At 43.8% G+C, this 23,513-nt stretch overlaps 1 protein-coding gene across 3 annotated transcripts in view; it reads right to left on the bottom strand.

Annotated features, from left to right (window-relative positions):
* Positions 1-508: 508 nt before the first annotated feature.
* Positions 509-23,513, bottom strand: part of flna (filamin A, alpha (actin binding protein 280)) — a 61,884-nt gene continuing 38,879 nt past the window's right edge. The window contains exons 12-49 of one of the 3 annotated variants that reach the window (XM_058642440.1): positions 23,373-23,509; positions 23,078-23,274; positions 22,797-22,910; positions 22,183-22,326; positions 21,529-21,652; positions 20,412-20,572; positions 20,232-20,322; positions 19,919-20,088; positions 19,559-19,676; positions 19,044-19,156; positions 18,772-18,921; positions 17,486-17,804; positions 16,463-16,636; positions 16,199-16,361; positions 15,954-16,114; positions 15,243-15,410; positions 15,018-15,141; positions 13,966-14,122; positions 13,698-13,887; positions 12,826-12,849; positions 12,073-12,320; positions 10,583-10,657; positions 9,752-9,851; positions 9,500-9,640; positions 9,270-9,398; positions 8,646-8,819; positions 8,394-8,555; positions 8,109-8,312; positions 7,394-7,546; positions 7,187-7,309; positions 6,313-6,579; positions 6,092-6,229; positions 5,826-5,941; positions 4,427-4,559; positions 4,120-4,296; positions 3,152-3,370; positions 2,859-3,056; positions 509-2,098 (exon numbers count right to left, since the gene is read on the bottom strand). In XM_058642440.1, the coding sequence (XP_058498423.1) occupies positions 1,914-2,098; positions 2,859-3,056; positions 3,152-3,370; positions 4,120-4,296; positions 4,427-4,559; positions 5,826-5,941; positions 6,092-6,229; positions 6,313-6,579; positions 7,187-7,309; positions 7,394-7,546; positions 8,109-8,312; positions 8,394-8,555; positions 8,646-8,819; positions 9,270-9,398; positions 9,500-9,640; positions 9,752-9,851; positions 10,583-10,657; positions 12,073-12,320; positions 12,826-12,849; positions 13,698-13,887; positions 13,966-14,122; positions 15,018-15,141; positions 15,243-15,410; positions 15,954-16,114; positions 16,199-16,361; positions 16,463-16,636; positions 17,486-17,804; positions 18,772-18,921; positions 19,044-19,156; positions 19,559-19,676; positions 19,919-20,088; positions 20,232-20,322; positions 20,412-20,572; positions 21,529-21,652; positions 22,183-22,326; positions 22,797-22,910; positions 23,078-23,274; positions 23,373-23,509 (5,941 nt within the window). In that variant the 3' untranslated portion in view covers positions 509-1,913. The remainder of the gene's footprint in view (positions 2,099-2,858; positions 3,057-3,151; positions 3,371-4,119; positions 4,297-4,426; positions 4,560-5,825; positions 5,942-6,091; positions 6,230-6,312; positions 6,580-7,186; positions 7,310-7,393; positions 7,547-8,108; positions 8,313-8,393; positions 8,556-8,645; positions 8,820-9,269; positions 9,399-9,499; positions 9,641-9,751; positions 9,852-10,582; positions 10,658-12,072; positions 12,321-12,825; positions 12,850-13,697; positions 13,888-13,965; positions 14,123-15,017; positions 15,142-15,242; positions 15,411-15,953; positions 16,115-16,198; positions 16,362-16,462; positions 16,637-17,485; positions 17,805-18,771; positions 18,922-19,043; positions 19,157-19,558; positions 19,677-19,918; positions 20,089-20,231; positions 20,323-20,411; positions 20,573-21,528; positions 21,653-22,182; positions 22,327-22,796; positions 22,911-23,077; positions 23,275-23,372; positions 23,510-23,513) is intronic. The other 2 variants (XM_058642442.1, XM_058642441.1) reach the window with 2 other exon arrangements.

The raw sequence follows: 23,513 nt of genomic DNA, 5'->3' as shown, positions 1-23,513 counted from the left end.
AAATCCAGTTTCTTTTCAAATATGAACCACTTTTGATGGAATGTTTCTTAGGTTTGTTAACATAGTTTATTCTCTACAAAGTTTAAAGGTCCAGAGGGAACTGTGGTTCTAATACATTTGTTATTATGTTACCCATCTCTGCTCGCCCCAGGTACTGGTGATCCAGATGTGGTGACAGGAAACCGGCATCCTCCCCGAGGAAGAGTTGAGGGAAGGAAATTGTGGAGACACCAGTGCGTTTGAAGCTTAAATAATCCTGGCAGAGATCTGTGTGTTCTGTGTAGTTATTGTAAACAGCGTTGTAAAGTTAATTTGTGCGTTTTACACAGATATCGTGATGTATTGCTCTATGATTGTCTTGCAATATATTGATAAATAGTGATATTATTGTTATATCATACTTGTATATGGTATAACCAGGTTTGGCTGATTATACCCTCCATAATGTTACACATTGGACCTTTAAAAGACAGAAAACACACACCCATTAGATTAACAACAAAAAAAATACTTAGACAACTTTATTGTGTATCAAAATACTGTCTTACAAACACTTTTAAAGCCTTTTATTTAGGACAATAGGATCCATTTTTATGTTCTGAAATATAGATCATGCACATAGCAAGCTGAAAGAATGAGAGGGGAGGTGGTGGGGTGAGATAAACACTGAGCAGAAAAAGCGACATCTGTTCTCTTTTGTTTTTTTATGTGTGTGTGTGTGTTTCTTTTCTTTTTGCATCATGACCCACCACAACATCATCAGCCCTTCTGTCCTTGAACAAACTTTAACTTTAAGATACTTCCCTTTTTTTTTTAAAAAACATTTTAATTTAAAAGTTCCACAGTCAAATGTAAAGCACGCCAAAGGACCATGTTGACGCCACTTTGATTTTATTTTCTGTTATGTGACATGCAGAGCACATGTTTGCATCACGCGCGCTAAAAACACACAGAAAGCATTGTTTCCCAGCGGCAGTGTTGACAGAGCATGTGTGACGGGGGAAACAAGCAAAGAAAAGCTACTGGGAAAATGTGTCTTCTCTCCGTTGACCTCATTTTAAAAAGTATTTGAACTCTTAGGTCTAAATCCCTGTTTTCAGAACAGCAGTGGCTAAACGTGGATCACACTAGCAGCAGGTAAAACAACTGGGTTTAGTTAAAGAACGTCGTGAACGGCATGAATGTGCTGGGAGTGGAGTTTACTGCGCACCGACAACACTATGAAGACTCATAAGTAACAGATTAAAAACAAAGTGTCACAGATTAAACCCACAGGTCAGGAAGGCGCAGGCACTCTTTGCTCATATTTAACTGAATCCATTCTTTTTGTATATAAGAGTAGCTCCTCCAGTGTAAAATGTGACCTTCCGTCCAATGATGGGCTTAAAAAAAAAAAAAAATAATCTACTGCTGCTACACTATGCTAAGCTATTCTATCGTCTTACTCTAAGATCAGACACATCTGCTCATGTCCATGGCAGAAAATGGAAAATAATCTAAGGCACAACTGAATGCCAGCTTACAGTAATGAAAAAGGTGCATCTTATCCCTCCATTATTGTACAATAATGGAGGGATTAACAGAAATAAGAAATGGAGTGAAATGGCCATAAAGTGAGGAATAATCAGTGTCTATTGTTCTCTATTTTTTGAACGAGTTTCCAGTGAAAATGATGTGTTTTCAAAAATCTGACTAATTTTATTTTTTTTTCATTTTAAAGTGGAATCTAAATTTAATACCATTTTATTTTAATTCTCCACCTTTAAATACTTGCGCTGTAAAATAATTAGCACATGTGTAATGTAGGAAGGGCCATGTAGCTGTAAACTTCTTTTGGTTTTGGACGTTCAGTTGTTTTGTTTTTTAAACACTGGTTTAAGTTTCTGGGTGTGGGCTGGGCGGGGGGGCGGGGTTTAGACAGTGATGTGGTATGGGCTGCCAGGGATGTGCTCGTCACCCCATTTGACCACCAGGATGTACTCTCCCTTTTCTTTGAGCTGGTAGCTGACGTTGTACAGGCGGTTGCCCAAATGTTTCACTAGGATCTCCTCGCAGGGAACCTTGGGACCGTCCACGCCAACAAGGAGCATGTTGCGACCTGTGGATGGAGACAGAGCAGACGGAACATCTGGGTAAGTTTGACACACGACTGACCGAGATATGAAAGCATGGCGTCTCTAAGAACATATGGCGCTTTTATATTATACAGTTCTAGCACGGCTCGGCTCGGCTCGACTCGTTTTGTTTTGCTCTTCCATCAGGGATAGTACCTGGAACCTGGGGCTTTTTTTTTGGTACCTGCTCTGGCGAGGTGAGCTGGTTCCGATACTAAAATGTGACGTCAGCAGACTGCCGGTCACTGATTGGTCGAACAATTACCGAACTGTAGATCAGTTAAAAAGACATTTAGCAAAGGAACATTTATAAAATCTCAATATTTAACACAGGAGTCTGGTGTGTTTAGCGACAGCTCTGCCAAAGTGATCGTGAGCTGAATCATAAAAAAACAAACCCTTTTAATGAACTGATTCTAATGATTCAGTTGCACCGAAAACAAGTCACTAGTTTGCGTGTTTGTGTCGTGTACAAAACGACGTTGCGGCAGTTGCTATGACGACTCCTCCCATGTTGAGGAGGTGCTCTAAAGTAATGGGAAACGGCGCGACTCATACAAGACCGAGTAGAGTACAGCGGAGTAGTGCTAGGACTGTGTGTGTGTATATATATATATATATATATATGTGTATATATATGTGTATATATATGTGTATATATATATGTTGTACACATATATACACACACACACACACACACACACGTGTGACATGTGTCTTGGTTGCAGTCACAGTCGTACACACCTGCTTTGCTGCAGTCAACACTGAAGCTATTCTTCTGACCAATGAAGCCCTTGGTCAGGCCCAGGCCCTTGGCCACCACCTTGGTGGCGTCTGACTGGACGGGAGCTCCCTGCTGAGAGCAGCTGATGGCCCGGGTCAGAGGGTCAACCATCACAGAGGAGGTTTCATGCATACTGTGGCTGGACACAAGCTTGGCACCTGGAGGACAGAGAAGAGAGCGTTGGACTAATCCTTGAAATAATCCCACTGAGGTTCTTCTTTGTTTGGCATTTTTCTTTTAAAATCTTCCTTACCAGTGATCTTGGCCTTGAAGGGGCTTCCGACGATGTGGTAGGGGCCACCGTATTTGATGGAGATGAGATAGTTGCCTGGGGCCATGGGGGTGTACGTGACCCTGTAGCCCTCGGGGCACTCCACACAGTCCATCTTCACCTTGGACGGCCCGTCGATGGTCACAGCCAAAGCGCCGGGGCCCGCGGTGCTCGTGTTCACCACAAAATCACAAGCAGTTCCTGGGGAGAAGCGAGGAGAGCAGAGGATGGAGGCGAGTGTCGTGATTAAAACAAGATTTCCGATTGTTTCAGCTTCTTAAATGTGAATATTTTCTTCATTTCTTTGCTCTGGATAACAAAGAAATCATTAAAAGTGAATCATTTTGGTTTGTGGACAAAACAAGACATTTGAGAACATCATAGTTTCCAGGTTTGACGAACGCTGATCAACATTTTTTACATTTTTTTGATATTTTGTGGACCAAACGATTAATCGATTAATCCAGAAAATAATTGACAGATTAATCGATTATGAAAATAATTGTTAGTTGCAGCTCTAGTGAGGTTAAGTCGGGAAATGCATCCGATCACCAGTCACACTGTTCAAATCAGATTAGTAGCAGATGCAACTTGACTGATAATATAATATATATACATACTTATATATAAGTTATAATATAACTTATAATATAAGTGTCTCGACCTCATATTTCTGTTTAGAACACAACATACAGGCTATTGAAGCCCTCTGGAGTGAACAACTCAAAATAAACCAAGATGAATGGATTATCAGTGGTTAAGGTCCAACAGGAGTTAAATAAGAAGAACCGATGGTCGTTAATGGCGAGTCTGAACAGTTCTAATCCTCATACGTGCTGGAAGAAGAAGATCAAACTGGTCTTTGAACCTCTCGTCGTCCAGATGAGTTGGTTAAGGACACAACTTTATGCTGCTGGTGCATTATTTAATTTTTTTTTTTTTTTTTTTACCTGTGGTGCCTCCCTCTAGTCCTGGTCCATAGGCAGACACCATGCCTGGGTCTCCAGCTTGGCCCGTCTCTCCGACTCGGATTTTAAACGGACTACCGGGGATGTGGCTTCCGTTGAACTTCACATCGATGAGATAGAGGCCGTTCTCTCTGGGGATGAACCGCACTGCGTATTTATCTGGACGAAAAAGAAAACAACGAGAAGGCGAAGGGTCAAAGTGTCCAGAGACTCCACACACACTGAGACGTGACTGCAGACCAGTGTGGACATGACTGCAGACCAGTGTGGACATGACTGGTGTCATTACCTTGGTCGATCTCCGTGACACAGCACTCCTCCAGGGCTCCGGACGGGCTGTGGACCTTGGCGTCGATGACGCCCTTGGCTCCGTTGAGGCTGACGGCGAACGAGGCGGGCTGGTTCACCTTCAAACCTGACTCCTGCTCGACAACACACACTCACAAACTCAACACTCTTTCTCCATTATTTAAACCCCAGCCAAACAACTAAACCAACCCTTTAAAAATAGGTAACTCACGATTGCCTACTTAAAAAGGTCCAGTGTGGAGAATTTAGCAGCATGAAGGTGTAAAGTTGCCTTTTTCAGTTAAAAAGTTCTATTCTATTTATGTTAATGTTGGTAGATTCCATCCTAAATTCTACACACTGGACCTTTAACTGCACATATGCTGCTACTGTTTATACGTTACCTGGAGGTCGCTAACAGGGCTAAAGAGGAGGGCTGTGCAGGGAAAAGACAGAGGTTTTCTTCTATGTGTGAAGTAAAGTTCACAGGAAAATCAGAGGAAGGAAAGGAAAGGTTTCAAGAGTCAAACGTGCAGAATGTTGGACATGAATAAACCCACCTGTGGGGATGCATGCAGATGAGTATAGTTACATATACTGTATATAATATATATATATATATAAATGTATGGAATGTGTGAACATCTATTTCTAACAGAATGAAAATAGATAATTTGTTATGCTGGAAGAAAATAAGAATTTTCATGATCAGTGCACATTATGAGAACTATTTAATCTGACTTTAAATCTCGTAATTTTTATTCAGCAACTCATAATTTCGTTTTTTGACTTAAATGACTGATAATATTTGCATTTCTTCTTTATTTGTGTTAAAATTTCACTTGGAAATGGAAAGGTGGAAATGGTGACCTAATATTCTGTGTATGTACTTTGTTTCTCAGGCAAGTGATTTCAGTGTGTTTTACAATCATCACAATGATATTCTGAATGACACTTATTTAGGTCAGCGTACGTTTGCCATACCTAATTGTTATTGTGAACAGCTTTTATCTGTGTTGTTGTTGTTGTTGTTATTGTTGTTTTCCTGTGAGAAAAAAGGCCGACACAGACTGAGCTGTCGTCACTCACTGAGATGTGAGTGGAAACGAGAGTGAGAAGAGAAAACAGCCCCATGTCACACCTCTTTAACCCTTTAGCGCCCCATGTCACTTTTAGAGGCTGGAGGCTGTTGAGAGCCTTTAGAATGAGGCACGAGAAACACACACAGTCCTCTCCATATCCCAGAAGCCCTTGCACTGCCCAACAGTGCAGCAGCAGCTGCTGATGATGATGATGATGCTGCTGCTGCTGCTGCTGCTGCTGCTGCTGCTCTGTGGGCAGTGTCCTGTGGCCTGGCGTGTGTGTGTGCACACGGATGTGTGTGTGTCTCAGAGCCTCACCTGAAGACTGGCAACAGTGAGGCGACGGGCGTCGTCCGAAGGCGAGGCCACGGGGACGATGAAGGGGCTGTCGGGGATGTGTTCGTCGTTGAAGCGGATGGACACCTCGTAGTCTCCTGCAGGGGGCATGGATTTCACATCAGAATGGAACACCGAAAAGCAAACAAGAGAGACAGGGACGGGCGTCCACGGCACAGGAAATACAACATGGACTGAAACAAACATCTACGGCACATGCTCGGGTCTCATCGCAACTCTTCTCTCACCAGGCTCCTGTACGATGTACGACACGCCACTGGAGCCGTCCTTGCGATCCTCAAAGGCGATTTCGGCCTTGCTCGGCCCTTCCACAGCGATACTGAGGCCTCCAGCTCCAGCCTCCCTCGTCCAGATACTGAACTCAGCTACACACGACAAGAACCACGACAAAGTCAGGCACACAAAAACAAAAACACACACATGCTCATAATCCAGTCGCCACACTAACCTGGTACTCCAGCTTCTGCTCTCTCCAAGCCGGGTCCTCCAGCGCGAACCTTGTGAGCTCCGCCTTCTCCGAGGGGGCCGACGGTGAACTGGAACGGGCTGCCGGGGACGTGCACGCCGTTGTATTTCACACACACGGTGTGCACACCCGTCTCAGTGGGGACAAAGCGAATGCAGTAGGTGTTGTTCTCTCCCTCCATGATGTCCGCCTTGTGAACCTGACCAGACGGGCTGGTCACCTGAGCCGTCATGTCGGCTATGCTGATCTCTGCAGAGACACGCGTTTCAATCAGTGACAACGCACACGCACGCACACACACGCACACACACGCACACACACTCTCTCTGATAAATGAACATGTGGTGCATTCCAGTTGTAGTAGAACGTCAGAAACCTCACAAACCCCTCGTACAAACACACACACACACACACTGCTTCTTTTACTATTCATTACATTTTGGTCTAATTAGTTTTAATGATATAAACGCATAGTTATCTGTGAACATGACGCAGCGCTGCTTGTGGAAAATACTGTATAGATTGCTTTTATCGTCTTGTGTTGCTAAAAAATGACAGTTACACAAGTGTGCACTGGTCAGACTGTAACCAGAAGACCACGCCCACTTTTACATACAGTGATTATAGAGTCTGACTGGCATTCAGTTGATAATTTCATCTTTATATTTCAGAGCTTATGCCGTCAGATGTTTGGATATAGTTGTACTTTTGTCGTCTACCTTTCAACGCACAGTGTGTCCTTATGTCCTGAAGTACATCCATCTATTAAAAGCACTCTCATCTGGGTTTTATCTCAACAGGGTTTCTTTCTGTGACGGTTACAAAATACTGCAGCGTCATTTCCTGTTGTCCTCACCGGGGATTTTGAGGCTGAGGTCACACTGGCTGCCGACGTTGGCGACCGACGCTGCTCTCCTCTTCCTGGTGATGCTCTCCTTCATCCTGCCCTCCCCGGTGACCTTCACTGTGAACGCGCTCCCTGTAAACAAACACAAGCGCGTCAGGCTCAAAGGTTCACAACACAACAACACACTCTGACTGTTTTCCAAAAAGAAAAAGCAACCTGGCACGTGTTGGTCTGCGAACTTGATGTTGATGATGTAACTGCCAGGCTCAGTGGGACAGTAGGTGACCTTACAGGTGCCGTCTTCCTGGTCCTCTGTGTTTATGTCCACTTTACTGGGTCCCTCAATGGACAGGCTCAGGCCGCCATAGCCTGCAGTGGCCATTAACATAACATACGGATGACTTCAAATTAAAGCTAACAAACCAAATCTTACAATATCAAAAGGGTAGTATATTATATACTATATATATTAATAAATTAAATCTATAAGGCAACAATAAGTATTACTTTGCATAAAATGAAGACAATAAAATGAGTCAAACAAAAAGGAATCATTATTAAAATTCAACCAAAGCCATCTATAAATGCAAAAAAAATGTCAGTTAAAGCTCCAGGACATCGACATTGTTTGGATGAGAACGGGTATGACACACATATTTGTCCTCAGTTTGATTTAAACAGAGTTTAAGAGTTTAAGTGAAGTTGTAAATGCAGTAAAATATGGTTCAGATACAAAATTAAACTGAGAAATGCTGTGTTGACTAAAGATTCCATGACATTATTCAGACTTTTGTAATGTTTTTGTGATTTTTTTTTCTTTCTAATGTTTATTTTTTTCCTCTAAAAAAGTATAATTTTTTTAATTTGTAATTTTCCTCTGACGCTTTATTTACAAAGGTGTAAATGAATCAAACTAAACGTGCGTGCGTACCTGCGTCACGTGTGTCGATGATGAACTCGGCGGGCTCAAAGGTCCGCGCCTCGCTCAGGCCCGGCCCACTCACACGCACGCGGCTGGCATCACCGATCTCTGACTGGTTGATCATAACAGAGATGGGGCTGCTGGGAATGTGGCGACCGTTCTTCTTGATGTTCACCAGGTGCTCGCCGATCTCCTTGGGAACAAACGAGATGCCTGCAGGCCGAGAACGGGGTCAGAACAAAACCACCACAGCGATGAACAGAACAGTTTCTCCTCCGTCACACACACACTCACCGACGTGTCCGTTGCGCAGGATCTTCAGCAGGCAGGGCTCCTCGCGGCCCGAGGGCGTGGTGAGGGAGGCGGTCAGCTGACTGAGGTCGAACTCTCCGATGTCCAGAGGGATATCTGCGGCTGAGCCCACCTTCAGATGGGACATCCTCATGGAGTCGTCGCCTGGAGACACAGCAGTGACACGGACACAGTGTTATTATTTCACTCTATTATTGCAGTAAAACTAGACGATAAGAGAAAGGACAAAGTTACCAGTGATTCTAGCAGCAAAGGGGCTGCCGGGAATGTGCTTGTCGTTGTATTTGACCAGGATGCTGTAGTCTCCTGGCAGGACGGGCAGGTAGGACACCGTGCACGTCCCGTCCTGGTTGTCCACGCAGCTGATGTCGGCCTTGGACGGACCCTCGATGGCCAGAGACAGACCACCTACAAGGTGACGTGACATGAATGCTGTTGTTGTTGTTGTTGTTGTTTAAATACGAGTCAGTTAGCAGTTAAACACGAGAGACTGACAGAGGAGAAAAGTAAATAATGATGTTACAGTTAATAAATACAACTAAGATAATGTTAATGATGTAAAGTAGAGTAAAATGAACTGAAATGTAAAGTACATCAAAGTTCACTTAAGAGTCAGATTCAAAAATACAAAATAAAATAAAATGATTAAATAGACTAAAAACTTACACTATTGTTAAAAATAACAATAAATAACACAACACAAGGTCTTAAGTTTACTTAGTGTAACCTGAAGAATGAGGGTCCTATACGATTTGTGGATTAAAAGCAATTTTTATAAATTGAAATAAATCCAGTAGAAGCTTTAAAAATAAATAAATAAATAATAAATAAATATCTGCCCGGGTGACTGGTACATACCCTCTCCAGCGTCTTTAGTGTCAACAGTGAAGACAGCAGGCTTGTTGACGGTCCCATGGATGAGTCCTGGTCCGTAGGCACTGACATTTCCGCTGTTCATGTAGTCGACGTAGAACTGCAGGGGACTTCCTGTACATGGAGAACAGAGGAATGTTGATTTATGATGCCAGTTTCTCCTCCAGCACAATTCTCCATGTGTTTTCTTCTCTATTTAAAAAGGTCAATTGTACCGGGGATGTGGATTCCGTCGTATTTGATGTCCATCTCGTGCAGGCCGGCCTCGGTGGGAGCGTACTTGACGGTCACGGTGCCGTCCTTGTTGTCCGCGATGTCAGGTTTGGCCACTGTGCCGGACGGCATTCGCACCTCACCTTCAGGATAAAAAATCAAATAAAAAATCAAATAAAAAATAAAAAATAGACCTACTGTTAAGACATCACGCAAGACTGGAATTCACAATCTGAGCTCATCCATCACGATACCTGTGATCTCTCCCTTCTGGATGGTGAACGGGATGACGAGGTCAAACGGTCTCAGCCCAGCCACATCCAGACCGTTCAGTCCCATTGGCCGGTCTGTTGCCTGAGGTGACAAGAGGTTAGAGGTCAGATAAACAGCCCGGGATGATGGACGGATGTAATGGACACAGTGCAGCACAGAGAGGGGCAGACAAGCTTCCGACCACCAAACAAACAAACAAACAAACAAACAAACAATGGGACGAGACAATCATGAGGTGAAATGATGGGAGCAGATGACAATGGTGGTGATCATGGTTCAGGATGATGACACCGACACAAACTGCGAGAGGAGAGAAGAACGAGATGAGACAAAAACTCAAGAGATAGCAGCGGGGGAGCCATTTTGTAAAATGTGGAGCAGCCGACTCGTCCACATTGGCGATTCTCAAAATGGCCGCTCTTGTCTCTGGACATGGAGCACTGCTCAACAGACGGGCTGCGCGATTATTACCGCTAAATAAACAAATTTCCTGTGCTGCTGAATACAACCTGTGAGCACATGTTTTGAAGTTGAAATTGATTTTTATTATTTTTATTTCATGATGCAGCTCTGTTGCATTGTCCATGTCTATGAGGAATCCTGTTCCTGAGAGAGGGAGTGAAACAAAGAGAGAAAGCCCCGCCCCTTTTAGAGATGAAACACCTGCAATAAGAGGCTGACGTAGGCTGACGGTGATAATGATGTTTAGGATGATAGAGATGATGAGACAAGGAAGAAAAAAAAGAGGAGGAAGTTGAATAAATAAATTAAAAAATAGGATAAGAGAGGCTGGAGACAGAGTTTGTGGGTACCCAGGGCTGTTGAGCGTAGTACTGGGGCATTTGGCTCTGCTGCATGAGCTGGTCTGATGGAGCTCCTTCCAGTGCCTGACAGGGATGGGAGGTGGAAGACAGGGGGGGTTGGAGAGGGTACAGAAGAGATTGGAAGGGAATAAAACAGTCAGAGTGGTTTAGAAAACGTCTGGTGCCACCAGGAGCCAAATCACAAAACTCCTGTAGGGAGACGACCGTGACAGGGAATTCTGGCGTCTCCTGCTCGGTTTATAGTTAAAAAAACTGTCAAAAATGAAAATGTAAAAGTAAGTGACGCCAACATCTCAGCTTTTACTGGAGAGAACAGTGTGATCACAGTTAAGTTAGCTTTGCTGCACCATCATACGTATACAGTATGTACACAATCCAAAAGCCTTTCATTTTTAATAAGAAATCAGTGAATTCTTCTCAAAAGCTCAAGATTCTGCCAGGATTTGATCCACAACACTTAAAAAACTCTGTTTGTAATGAGATATTAGCTGTTGCTGAGGCGTACGATCACTCTATATGCAGACGATAGACGAGGTTATGTTGTTACATTACAGAGTTTACATCATCAGTGTTATTATTATCAGTTATAATTTAAAATCTACAATATCACACTTAAAAATGTGCACAGGGGGGTGGGGGGCAGGGTTGACAACTTGTGTAATAAATGCTTGTATAAATACTTTTGATATGGAAAAATTATAAATAAAGTTGGAAAAAAAAAAAAAAAAAAAATGTGCACGTTCTTCTTACATTAATATTGATTGTTTATTATCACTACTTTAATGTTGTTGCTCATTTATTGGTGAGCCACAGTCTATTCTATACTATTTCCTAGCGGTGGGTCAAAATATTGATGATTTGTTGATATCATTAGATGTCGTCGTTCCTTGTGCAATACTATACTCGATATTCCGCTGAAAATGAGGATATTTTGATTAACAAACTGCCAGGTGTCACTACTTGATGATGAACTGGCGAAATCCTGCACTTTTAACTTTCTCACAGATGTTTTCTTTTCATCAGAGAGACAGATATCATGATGTATCACTACATGATTGTCTTACTGCAATATATTCATTATCACAGAATATTATTGGTATCGTGGACCATGTATCACTGTGTGGTACCCTGTGATTCCCACCTTTACCACTTTACCATTTCCTATTCTATTCTCAGTAAAGTGACATGATAGGACGCAGAGTTGACAAATAAGTCTACTCTGTCCCCACATGTTGATTACTGCTTTTATACACTTTATTTATGCTTTTATATTCATATTAAAAGGTATAAATATGGTGCAACTGCTTTTGCCTTCAGCAGTTGAGTGTAATAGTTTGGAACAGTTGTCGTTCTTCATAGTTTTCTGGCTGTGTTTGTTGATTCTGCACCAGGTTTATTATCTTTTCTTCATCATTAATTCACTCCCCTATTCTACTACACTGTTGCAGTGAAAACGGCGTGTATTCGCAGTGACTCACCGTGACTTGGAAGGGACTGTTGGGGATGTGCTCCCCTCCGAAACGAACGCAGATGACATACTCGCCAGGCTGTGGCGCCGTGTAGAAGATGTCGAACGTGCCGTCTTCGTTTTCGACCACGTCCACGTCCAGCTCCGCCCCCTCGGGTGTGCACACGGTGCACGTCACCTTGCCTTTCCCGGCTGCCTTGGCGTCCACCGTGATGACCGTCTGCTCGCCAATCTGGATAGTTGGGCCGACGCCGGCGCCTTAACAATCGACAAGTGAATTATTTGTTTTGTGACTTTTACACCGACACACACACACACACACACACACACTTCATTCAGCATGCACATTCCACAACCATGAGACCAGGTTAAAGTCGAATGGAATCCAGTCGTGTTATTTCCAGCTAACGTTCAGTTTGTTGTTACTACGACTCGTACGACCATCATACACTTTTACACAGCTAGGTTTTGCCATTCCACCATGCCATCCTACCTCCTCTGTTAGTCCATTAGTCTGTCCAACACAATCGTGAGAGGCAAACAGTTACAAGAGAGAAACGTTCATGAGACGGGAGGAGGAGGAGGAGGAGAAAGAATCTGTTACAGGAGGGAGAATGAAGTAAAAGCAGGAGACACAGAGACGGGATTATCCTGTTGAAAGCCGGTGCCACTATCCTCCATGCTGACAGAAAGGAGGAAGAAAAGAGAAGAAGGAAGAGGAGTTCCTCCACATCACATGACACATGTCGTTCCGTGGGCTTACCTAAACCGTGACCGCCGATTGAGACTGACAAGAGGAACGGTGAGAAGCAGGGGCAGCGAGAAAAACAAAAAACAAAAAACAAAAGAAGTGACAAATAAAAGACAGTCAGGTGGGGGTGGGGGTGGTGAGAGGCAATAACTGTGCTCCAAACACTTGGATAAAAACAACGGTGATGGTGGAGTGTGAAGCAGGGAGGGGGGTGTGTGTATGTGTGTGTGTTTGTATACAGCAGGGACTTGAGTGACAGTATGACTGAGGAGCACAGCGTGAGGAACACAACAACACAACAACACAACGATGCACGATAAATAACGAAGACAGAAGCAGCTGAGAGAAAAGGACTCAATTTGTCACAAATAAGTATTTACATATAAATAAGGTTTCTGCTCCACCACCAGTCAGGCTGCACGACATTCACCCCGTTTATAAATTTATCGAAGTTTCAGTCAGAAACACATAATAACATCCGAGTGAAGTTTAGATTAATCATGTTTTGGTTCAGTTACACTGATGTTTTGTCACTGAAAGTATCTGTAATCAGCACAAACATAAAAATGAAGATCTTTGTAAATATCACAATATTAACATTCAGTGTAAGGGTAAACAGCGTCCTCTAAGCTAAAATAAGTGATGCAGTACTCGAGTCTCGAGTCCTGAAACTGACCGGGACAGGGATACAAACTTGACTCTGACACAAGATTCTGGTGATTTAACAAATCATCACATCGTGACGACATAAGAAAACCTATCAGAAGAAGCATAAGTAACTGAAATCTGTGATGTTTTGTGTACAGAAGTTTTTAACAGATACCCAGGGATGTCAAATTCTCTTCAAAGACAGAGAGGACGGAGAGAAAAGGACAAGAACATACCTGTGACTGTGCACTTGCTGGCGTCTCCGGTGGGCAGCGCTCTGATGCGGTAGGGCGAATACGGGATCTCGTCCCCTCCGTACTTAATGAGGATAGTGTATCTGCCCGTCATGTCCGGCACATACGACACCAGGTAGGTGCCGTCATGGTTGTCACGGATGTTGGCCTTCTTGGGTTTCCCCTCTGGGTCCTGTGGCGGGCGAGAGAAGGGAGTTACCACAGTTTGACCAACAGAGACATTTGTGTGATGTCACCGGTGAGCACTCACAGTGATCTGCACAGCCAGAAGTCCCTCGCCCGCGTCTTTGGCATCGATGGTGAACTCCACCGGCAGAGAAGCGGGAACCCCGGTGGTGTTGAGGCCCGGCCCGCTGGCTCGCACCTTACTGGCATCATGAGTGGGCAGCACCTTCACCTTATAAGGACTAAAGAGGAACACGGGGTTTTTTTTAGTTTGAAATGAAAGAAAGACAGTGAACAATAACCATTTTAGGTCCAGTGTCTTCCACACAGGAGGATTTATGAGTGTGTGTGAATATAATACACATAGGTATGTTTGTATAACTGTATACATGGTTTAAAATAAAACTCTTTTTGTGGATCAAACCTATAATATGTGCTTTAGACAGGAGGCCCCAGTGTTTCTACAGCAGCTGGAACAGATGTGCATGTTGCTTTTATGTAGAAAGACTGTATATAAGAATGGATGCAGAAAAGTATCAGTTAGCCACCAGGGGGCGCCTCCCGCAAAGTGCAAACAGAACACCATTTCACAGTGGAGGTCTACAGGAAAGTGTGACTACTTCTCACTAGATTTACAAATGTCAGGAAACAGTTTCCTGTAAAGTTAAATGTCTCCATCACTAGTTTAATCTCGTCTTCAACAGAACACACTGAAAATAATGGTCCCACTTCGATGATTATTACACTGGGATTGTCCAATAAGGGCCTGGTTGCCGTTGACTGTGAATGATCAGCTTCAAAAACTGACATGGCGGTTGTTCATGGCGGTTGAGTCACAGAAGTCTTCACACTTTGTTTTGCAGCAGAAGATTGTCTGTGCTTTTACAGCAGAGCTCTGTCAACATAAAGCTAATTCATAAACCAACACAGGGAGGAGGAAACAGCAGAGAGACCACGGTTGGTTGTGAAAAAGCATCTTTTTTTTGATATGCAAAGGGAACTGAAGTTCCCGGGAACGCTTATGTAAGCGAGGGGGCGCCAGAGTCCTCTGGTTGTTGCACTTTGCAGTCTCACCATTAGATGTCACTAATTCTGACACACTGGACCTTTAAATCATTTACTTTAACTTCGTCTTACCTGCGTGGGATCTCCTCGTCAGCATATAACACATTAATGGAATAAGGTCCCTCTCTGGTGGGAACATAGTTGACCGTGTGAGTCTGGTCACCGTTATCCACCACCTCCACAGGCTCCACCACACCTACACACACACACACACACACACACACACACACACAGAGCATTAGAGGGGTTTTGATTCCTGGCCCCCGCGACGTTGACGATGTCAGAAAACACACGTACCTTTAGGGCCTTGAACGCGGACCTGCAGCGGGGCCACTCCAGCTTTGGAGGCGTCCACAGTGAAAGCCTGGGGAATGTTGGCCCTGACATTGTTGCCCAGTCCTGGACCCTGGCACTTCACCTTAGTGCTGTCCACAGTGTCACTGACTGGCACAGAGAATGGGCTGCCTGCTCGGACACAGCGTCGGTCAATTTAGAAAATACATTTTAGACAGAAGGGCAAAGGTCACAGCAGTTTAGAAACATCTTTATTTTATGGGAAAACCTACTATTTCTTACTCAATGATCTGAACTCCCTGGACCACGTGTTAACAGGTTAGAGCAGCCACGCCGCTGCTGTGAGACTTACATCGAAGCTACTTTTCCTACATGTACGCCGTGATGCTCTTGTTGACAATAGAGCACTCACCAAGTTTCTCCACAGTGAAAATTAACTTTGACAACAGTTTCAAGTCTGAATCTGTCTAAAAAAAGTCACCGACAAAAGTCTTTCTGCACCCATTTCAGAGTCAAAGGGAAACCTTATGTAAGACATGCAGCAGCTTTGCAGCAAACACCAGGATATTTATTTAATGTGGCCTTGGTGAACATTTCAACAAACGTGTCTCTCATTTTAGGAAAACAAGCCAATGTACAGTGAGTTTGATTCAGATAACTAGTAAAATACTACAGTAAACACGTCTAATAACTCATCCAACAGTTGACGTTGACCTGTGATGGGCTGTCCTCCGTAGGTGATGTTGAGGTTGTATGTTCCGGTCTCGTATGGGATGTACTCAACACTGCAGCTGCCATCTTTGTTGTCAGTGCAGGACATTTTGGCCTCTGACGGACCCTCCATGGCCAGACCCAGACCACCGGTACCTGCTCCGCTGCAGAGAGACGTTAAAAATCGTTAAAAAGGAGCAGCACATTAACTATAGATTGAATGTTCAGCCTCTTCTTCAGTCACTTACCGGGTCTCCACTGTAAACTTGTTGGGTTTGTTGGTGATGCCACCTTTCAGGCCTGGACCGTGCACGTGGACACGAGCCGGATCGCAGCCTTCTGTGACGCCGACACGGAACGGACTCTTAGGCACCGGAGAGCCATCGTAGCAAACCTCCACACTGTGTGGGCCTGGAACACACACACACACACACACACACACACACACGTGTGATTTCAACATCCAACAACGGAAGCACAAAGTCAGCACCCATCATCACGTTCACGCTCACCTTCCTCGTAGGGAGTGTACTCCACGTTGTAGGTACCGTCTCCCAGGTCAGTGATGAGCGCGTCGGTGCGGCTGCCGGACGGGTTACTGATGAGAGCTTTGACGTGGTCGCCTCCGGCCGGTCTGAGAGCACGAGCATCCACAGTGAAGTCTGTGGTCGCCTCGCGGAAAACACCTGAAAACACAAGATCAGGGAACGACATGTTCATACTGCCGATTTCTTTATTTTTAATCTAAAACCTGCACACACACAGTAACATGAGGTGTGTGATGTGTCTAGTTTGGTCCGTAGGGGCCGGGCAAGTGGAAAAAAAGCCCAACTTTTTGAGAAAGACATTTAAATAATTACATGTATGATCAGATTTCATATAATATAAAACAAAAGTGTTCGTTTCTTGATATTAAGTGGTGGGCCACATGAAATAACCTGTGGGCCACAAGTTCATGACCTCTGATCTACCCGATACCAATAGCACAAATTTGATATCGGTCCATTACAGTCATTTTAGGCGTTTTAAACTATGAAGCTGTTAAAAATACGTTTGTGCTAACCATTTCGAGACATGTTTAAAGTCATAATTCTCCAACTGTGTAACAAATGCTTACTTCTCTTACGAACCACTCAGGCCAGACTTGAATGATTTGAAATGTGTGTTCAAAACTAGGTTTCAAATAATGTAAAATTCTGTGTCCACTGGGACTGGGGAGGACACTTTAGTGTGGACCAAAGCAGCTGAACGTCGCCATTCATCAGAGTTTGTTCAAAATATAAAACGTAATTGCACCAGCATCAAAACTTCCTGTGATATTTGAAGATTTGAAGATTTCACATTCAAGTTTTTATGTGCAAATAAAACATTTGCATAAAAACAGGTCAGTAACACTGACGAGAAAAACACATAAAACTCCAAAATTCTATTTAAAACATGAATGAATGAGGAATTATCATTAAAATAATGAAAACAACATTAAAAAGAAATAAATAAACTCTACTGAACAAAATACTTAGGACATATTGTTTTACCTTTGCCCTCCACTCCTGGTCCAAACACACGGACCCCACTGGTGTCGACCGCGGGCTCCACGTTGAGCCGTGTTGGGAAGTTGGGCACATCCTGGCCACCGTAGCGGATGGTGAGCGTGTACGAGCCGGGGTACAGAGGGATGTATGTGATGGTGTAGGTCCCGTCTCCGTTGTCCTGGATGTGAACCTCTGCCTCGGTGCCGCTGTCCGAGATGATCTCGATGGTCAGCTCGGCGGGGCCGGCGTTGGTGCAGTCCACGATGAACTCCCCCGTCTCCCCGACCTTGGCGCGCTCCAAGCCTGGGCCAGAGCAGAGAACCTGAGCGGGGAGGTGAGGAGACGGATAGTTAATGACCACGTGTGTCTCAGCTAATGATAATACAAATTACAGGTAATAGGAAAAAAAACAAAGTTATACCTAACTTTAGGAAGATTACATCAAAATAACAATCCAAACTCGACTGTTCCGTGTACAAAAGTATACAGAACAACCGCAACTTTGACGCCCCCTAGAGCCTGCATCGTGTGATATTAAGTGAAGCTTTTAATAACATTTAATCTGTATCTTGTACAGACTGACCTGAAAATTTAAATATGATAGGATTGAAGGTCTAGGAGGAATTTGTTTAAATGACACACTCAAAATGTCTGTTTGATCCAAAATGGCTGCCTTCCTGTTGGACTTGGGGCATGGGTGCAAAAGACTTTTTTGTAGGTTTCATCCTGACAGACATGTGTGCCAAGTTTCATTTGTGTAGGTGAAAGCAGTTGCGGGGGCTGTTTAATTGAAATATTCTAGGGGTGTGCAGTGATTAAAATCACTAAACCGTACAAACAAATTGATCTATAAACGCAAAAAAGGATCATCTGTCTGTCAGACTTTTAATCGTATAACAGTCCAACGGTTCAGTGCCGACTTTGACATTGTTTGTTTAAGAAATGCAAGAGATATCAGTAAAAAAAACAAGAGACACATAGCACTAGTATAAGAAAAGAAAAAATCAGTTTTAACCTATTTAATGGCAGATTATAGCGATAACTCTTCCACATTTTGACTTTTGGGAGTCTAACAGTGATATTTGCTTGTTAAATATGTCAGATTTTTTTAGATTATTTGTACATCTGAAATCTGCCAGTTTATTTGTTACACAGGGAGTAATTATAATTCCTCTAGAATAGTTTGTTTTTTAAGGACACGTGTGAAAGAGCAGTAAAATATGCTGAACGATGTGTTTCTCATGCACACTATAGAACAGATGTAGTGTCAGTCAGTAACGGTGGCTCACCTTGGAGGGGTCTGTGGCGGGGTAAGCTGTGGGGGTGAAGGGTGACCCAGGAACCGGAGCTCCGTCATAGGTCAGTTCCACCTGATATGGCCCCGCCTCCCTGGGAATGAACTTCACCTGACTGGTCTCTGGACTGAGGCCTGGCTCCACCTGGACCAAGAAAAAAATGACCAGGTTTTACTAATCATACAAAGATAAATCCAAGATTATAACTGTATAATTTTTTACATCAATAAGACTTTTTTTACGAGGGAAATCACGCGTCCTCGTACCTTGCTGGACACTGGTTTTCCTGAAGGTCCGGTGACCTTGGCGGCGACCTTCCCCTGACCTCCAGCTCCCTTTGATTTGACAGTGAATTCCTTGTCTTTGCCAACAGTCATCTCTATAACAACAACAACAACAACAACAACAACACACACACACACACAGAGAGAGAGAGAGAGAGCACAAGATTTAAAAACAAACAATAACAGGGTAACCCTATATATATATATATATATATTTTTATATATATATATATATATATATATATATATACGTATATATATATATATGTATATAAAATATTATCTTTCTCTATTGTACTGTCACATAATGTAGAAATGCATGTTTATTATTTTATTATTTGTTACCTTTATCTTTACTGTCTTTGCTGCTTTGACAATGTAAATGTCCTAATAAAGGACTAACTTCTCTTCTCTAATCTAATCTAATCTAATCTAATCTAATCTAATCTAATCTAATGAGTGAAATGTAAAACAGGTGAAGACGGGCAGGTGCGTACTGTCTCCGAGGCCTGTGATGTTGATCTTGCTCAGGTCGAGTGTCGGAGCCACGCCCACGTTGAACGGGCTCTTGGGAATGTGATCTCCACCGTAGGTCACCGCGACTCCCAGAGGTCCCTGAGGCAGAGAGAGTGGAGCGGTCACACAACGTCACTTTAATGGTCTGTGAAGGCCACCGTAGTTTCCTTGACATGTCATACATTCGATGTCACTAATCCTTACAAACTGTACATTAACAAAATAAACATTATTCACTCCAGTGAAAGGACTCATTTAAACTTGTGGGAGCTTATTCATGTGCATTGCCAAGAGCTGGATACTTTAACACGGAAGCGGCACCAGCCAGGCTCTTACTGTACCTGCTGCACAGGTGTGTACTTGACGGTGTGTGTGTTGTCGTGGTTATTGATGATTTCAAAGTCTTTGACGGCTTCTCCTTTGACGGGGCTGCTGAAGTTGCAGTCCAGGTTCGCCTTCCCTGCTCCTTTAGTGCTCACAGTGAAGTGAGTGGGCTTGTTCAATTCAACACCTGAGACGGAAGAAGAAGAAGACGGGGACAGTTTCTTATTTTGAAATGATCCAATCCAACTTTATCTGAAGCACTTTAAAACATTCCTATTCTACAGAGCGGCACAAATATCACACAGGGATCATTTGAAAGAAGTCTCTTACCACTGCGGCTCAGTCCTGGTCCCTCTGCCTTGACTTTGCTGGCGTCATGAGAAGGATCCACTTTGATCCTGATGGGCGTCATGGGAATGGCCTGAAACACAACAAACACAAGCTCTTAAACACTCACTCCTTCATGCATTCACACATTCACACGACGACTGAGAACCTGTGCGCTCTCACCTGGTCGGCAAACAGGACCATGATGGTGTAGCTCCCTGCTCCAGGTGGAGTGTATTTCACCGTGAACGTGTCGTTGTCGTTGCGAATGATGTCAAAGTCGATGTCGGCCTCCGCAGGTCCCACCACTCCGGGGGCGCACTTGATTCCTATGCTGATGTCACCTGTGGCCGGGAGGCGAACACACACAGTCATCATGTCAGCGCGGTCTCCAAGTCAAAGTCATGAGTCATTTCTGTATGTTTTTCTTTCATTTAATACATTTACTTTGTATCATAAATATGTTTTTTTTTATTTATTTATTGTCAAACTAAATATTGTTGCATATCTGGATCCTATCAGCCTCGTTCCCAGGACTTTCTCTCACTGTCGGAACACAACGATTATGTTTGCCTGGAATTAACTGCTGAAAGATTTAAAACATAAAGTCTTGGTCTCACTGGATGTTTTTTAGGAGAATGCTGGACGACTCCGAGGCAGACACACGTGTCTGTACACGTCCTTGCAGATTTATGGGATCTTTAATGAATCTGTGATTAAGATTGTGATCCTGAAGATTGTATTGGATTATTTTATGTTTTTCTATCCTTGTTTTTGAGACCCTTGCTCTAAGACGTCGACCGTAGCCAATTTATCAAGTTTCCTAAAACCTAGAACCTGTATAAAAGTTAGACGTAATACTCTGGTTACAAAAGAAACGCCCATTTTGAAGGATTGAGATTTGAGATCTGACCAGATGGACACCATGCTTGTCTTTATAGGACGACACCAGCCGTCGCTCACACTCATGTTGTTATTTATCATCTACTTTCCTCTAAAGAGGAAAATAACTTGTGCTCATGAAGAAGAGCGGAAATTTCTCAGGAGAATGTAAGACACTCTTACTTCCTTCAAACTTTGGTTAAGTCAGACCATAATATTAACCATTTTCAGACGTGACCTTCGCGTAATGGCATGAGATTTAAGGTCGGAACATTCTTTACGGAGATTTCCTGTACGCTCACATGTGACCAGGGTTCACAAAAACCTCCAGAAGATCCAGAGGTAAAAAAAAAAAAAAGGAGCTCACACGGATGTTGATGAATCAGAATTTATACAAGGAGAAACTACAAAGTCTTACCTTGACCAGCCTCTGCACAGTCCACAGTGAAGTATGTGGGCTCGAAGGCCTTGAGACCAGTTTTGGCGACACCAGGTCCAGACACCTTCACCTTGTTTGGGTGACAGCCTGCTCCGATGTTCATCTGTGGTAACAGATAAGATTGGTGACGTTACTCATCCTCGAAAAAGGAAACATTTCCACATTAAAACATGTAAAAACAACATGTAATGTAACTAAATCCATAAACCCCCCCCCGTCATAATTATATGGAAGGTAACATCATACATCTGAGCTACGGAGTCGCTGCTATCTTCTACTTATGGTTTGCCTTTAAAAACGCACTCAATCTTCATCGTGCTGTAATAAAACGCCAGGACTTTTCAGTATGAAGCCGCACATTTGCTGCTGGGGATTATTTCCACAACAAAAGCCTTTGTAGAAAAGAAATGAATGGAAACACGGAATGGAAAGGCGGGGCTTCACTGTGGAATGATACAGACGCTAACGGCTGACGAGTGGAAAGAGAGATCTTTGCAGATTCTCCTGAACTTGTTCTCGTTTGTACAGGCGCTGGGTCTTTTGTTATGTTTTGATGGTGAGAGAGACCCCTAGTGGCAGAAGATAGTGTGTGTGTGTGTGTGTGTGTGTGTGTGTGTGTGTGTGTGTACTGACCCTGAATGGGCTGTCGGGGATGTTGACTCCTCCCCAGGAGACCATGACGGTGTGTTTCACAGGCTTCCGTGGCGTGTAGGTGCAGGTGTACGTCCCGTTGCCGTTATCCTTCACCTGCACATCCATAGGATTGCCTTCACCATCCTGTGCAGGTGCGGGAAAAACCAAAGAGGTAAAGACCTTATTAATGATATAGAATAAAGATTATGCCAGTTTATGTAAGTAAGTCAGTAAAGTTTATTTATATAGCACCTTTCACAGATACCCTCGTCTAAATAAAAGCCTGCTTTTTTAAAAGAACCCACACAATTTAAGCGACAAAGTCCTTAGTTTGTCCAAGGCAAGCTCTAAAAGCAAGGACCAGGATTTTAAAATGAAGTGATAACCAGTGGAGTGATGCTAAACCTGGTGTGATGTGTGTTTGAAGTTAAACCACAGGATGTAGAGCTTCCTCTGTTGCTGCCCCTGAACTCTGGAATACGTATTTACTGATGTTTTAACTGACTTCATGTCACGGTTTTCATCCCATATTTGCACAGTGTTTTTGTCAAGCACAGCGGCTCAACAAAAACAGGACAAGTCGATAACATACGCACTCAATAACACAGCCATACCTGAGCCACAATCTTCAGAGGAGCTTTTCCTCCTTGCTTGGCATCAACTGTAAACTCTGTGGGTTTTCCTACAGCCAGGCCACTGCTCTGAAGGCCGGGACCGTACGCCTTAACCTGCAACACACAAACACAAACAAGCAGTGTTCATGTAAATATCTAGCAGTATCTATGGATGTGTATCTGTTAAAAGCAGAGGAAAAGCAGCTGGAACTCAGGTGAAGAGTCAGAAACAATAGAAAACAAACCCCTGAGATGAGCCTCTCTTTGTATAAATAATGTACCTTGTCTGGGTAGAAGTCTTTGCCCGGCGGGTTGACGATCTCGGCCATGAAGGGCGAGTGCTGGATGTCTTCGCTGTTGCACAGCACGTGCACGGCGTACTCTCCGGCCTCCGTGGGCCAGTAGCGCACATCACAGGATCCGTCTCCCTTGTCGTCACACTCGATCTTGGCCTGAGACGGACCTTCCACAGAGAAACCTGCGCGGGAGAGAGAGAAACCAAAACACATGAAGCAGTGGAGCAGCAGTTCGCCGTGTGTGACTGAAGGCTTGGTAACCCCGTCATTCTCCACTCACCCAGTGTGCCGACATTGTCTCCAACTGCCTCCACCACAAAGTCGGCGGATTTGCCGACGATGCCGCCCTCCAGTCCTGGACCCCAGGCCCTCACCTTCTGCTGACCGGCCTCAGAGCCAATCTTCACCTCAATGGGACTAA

Source organism: Solea solea, chromosome 11, assembly GCF_958295425.1.
Source record: "Solea solea chromosome 11, fSolSol10.1, whole genome shotgun sequence".
NCBI lineage: Eukaryota > Metazoa > Chordata > Actinopteri > Pleuronectiformes > Soleidae > Solea > Solea solea.
The sequence above is the reverse complement of the archived record's forward strand: the minus strand, read 5'-3'. Positions and strand labels throughout refer to the sequence as shown.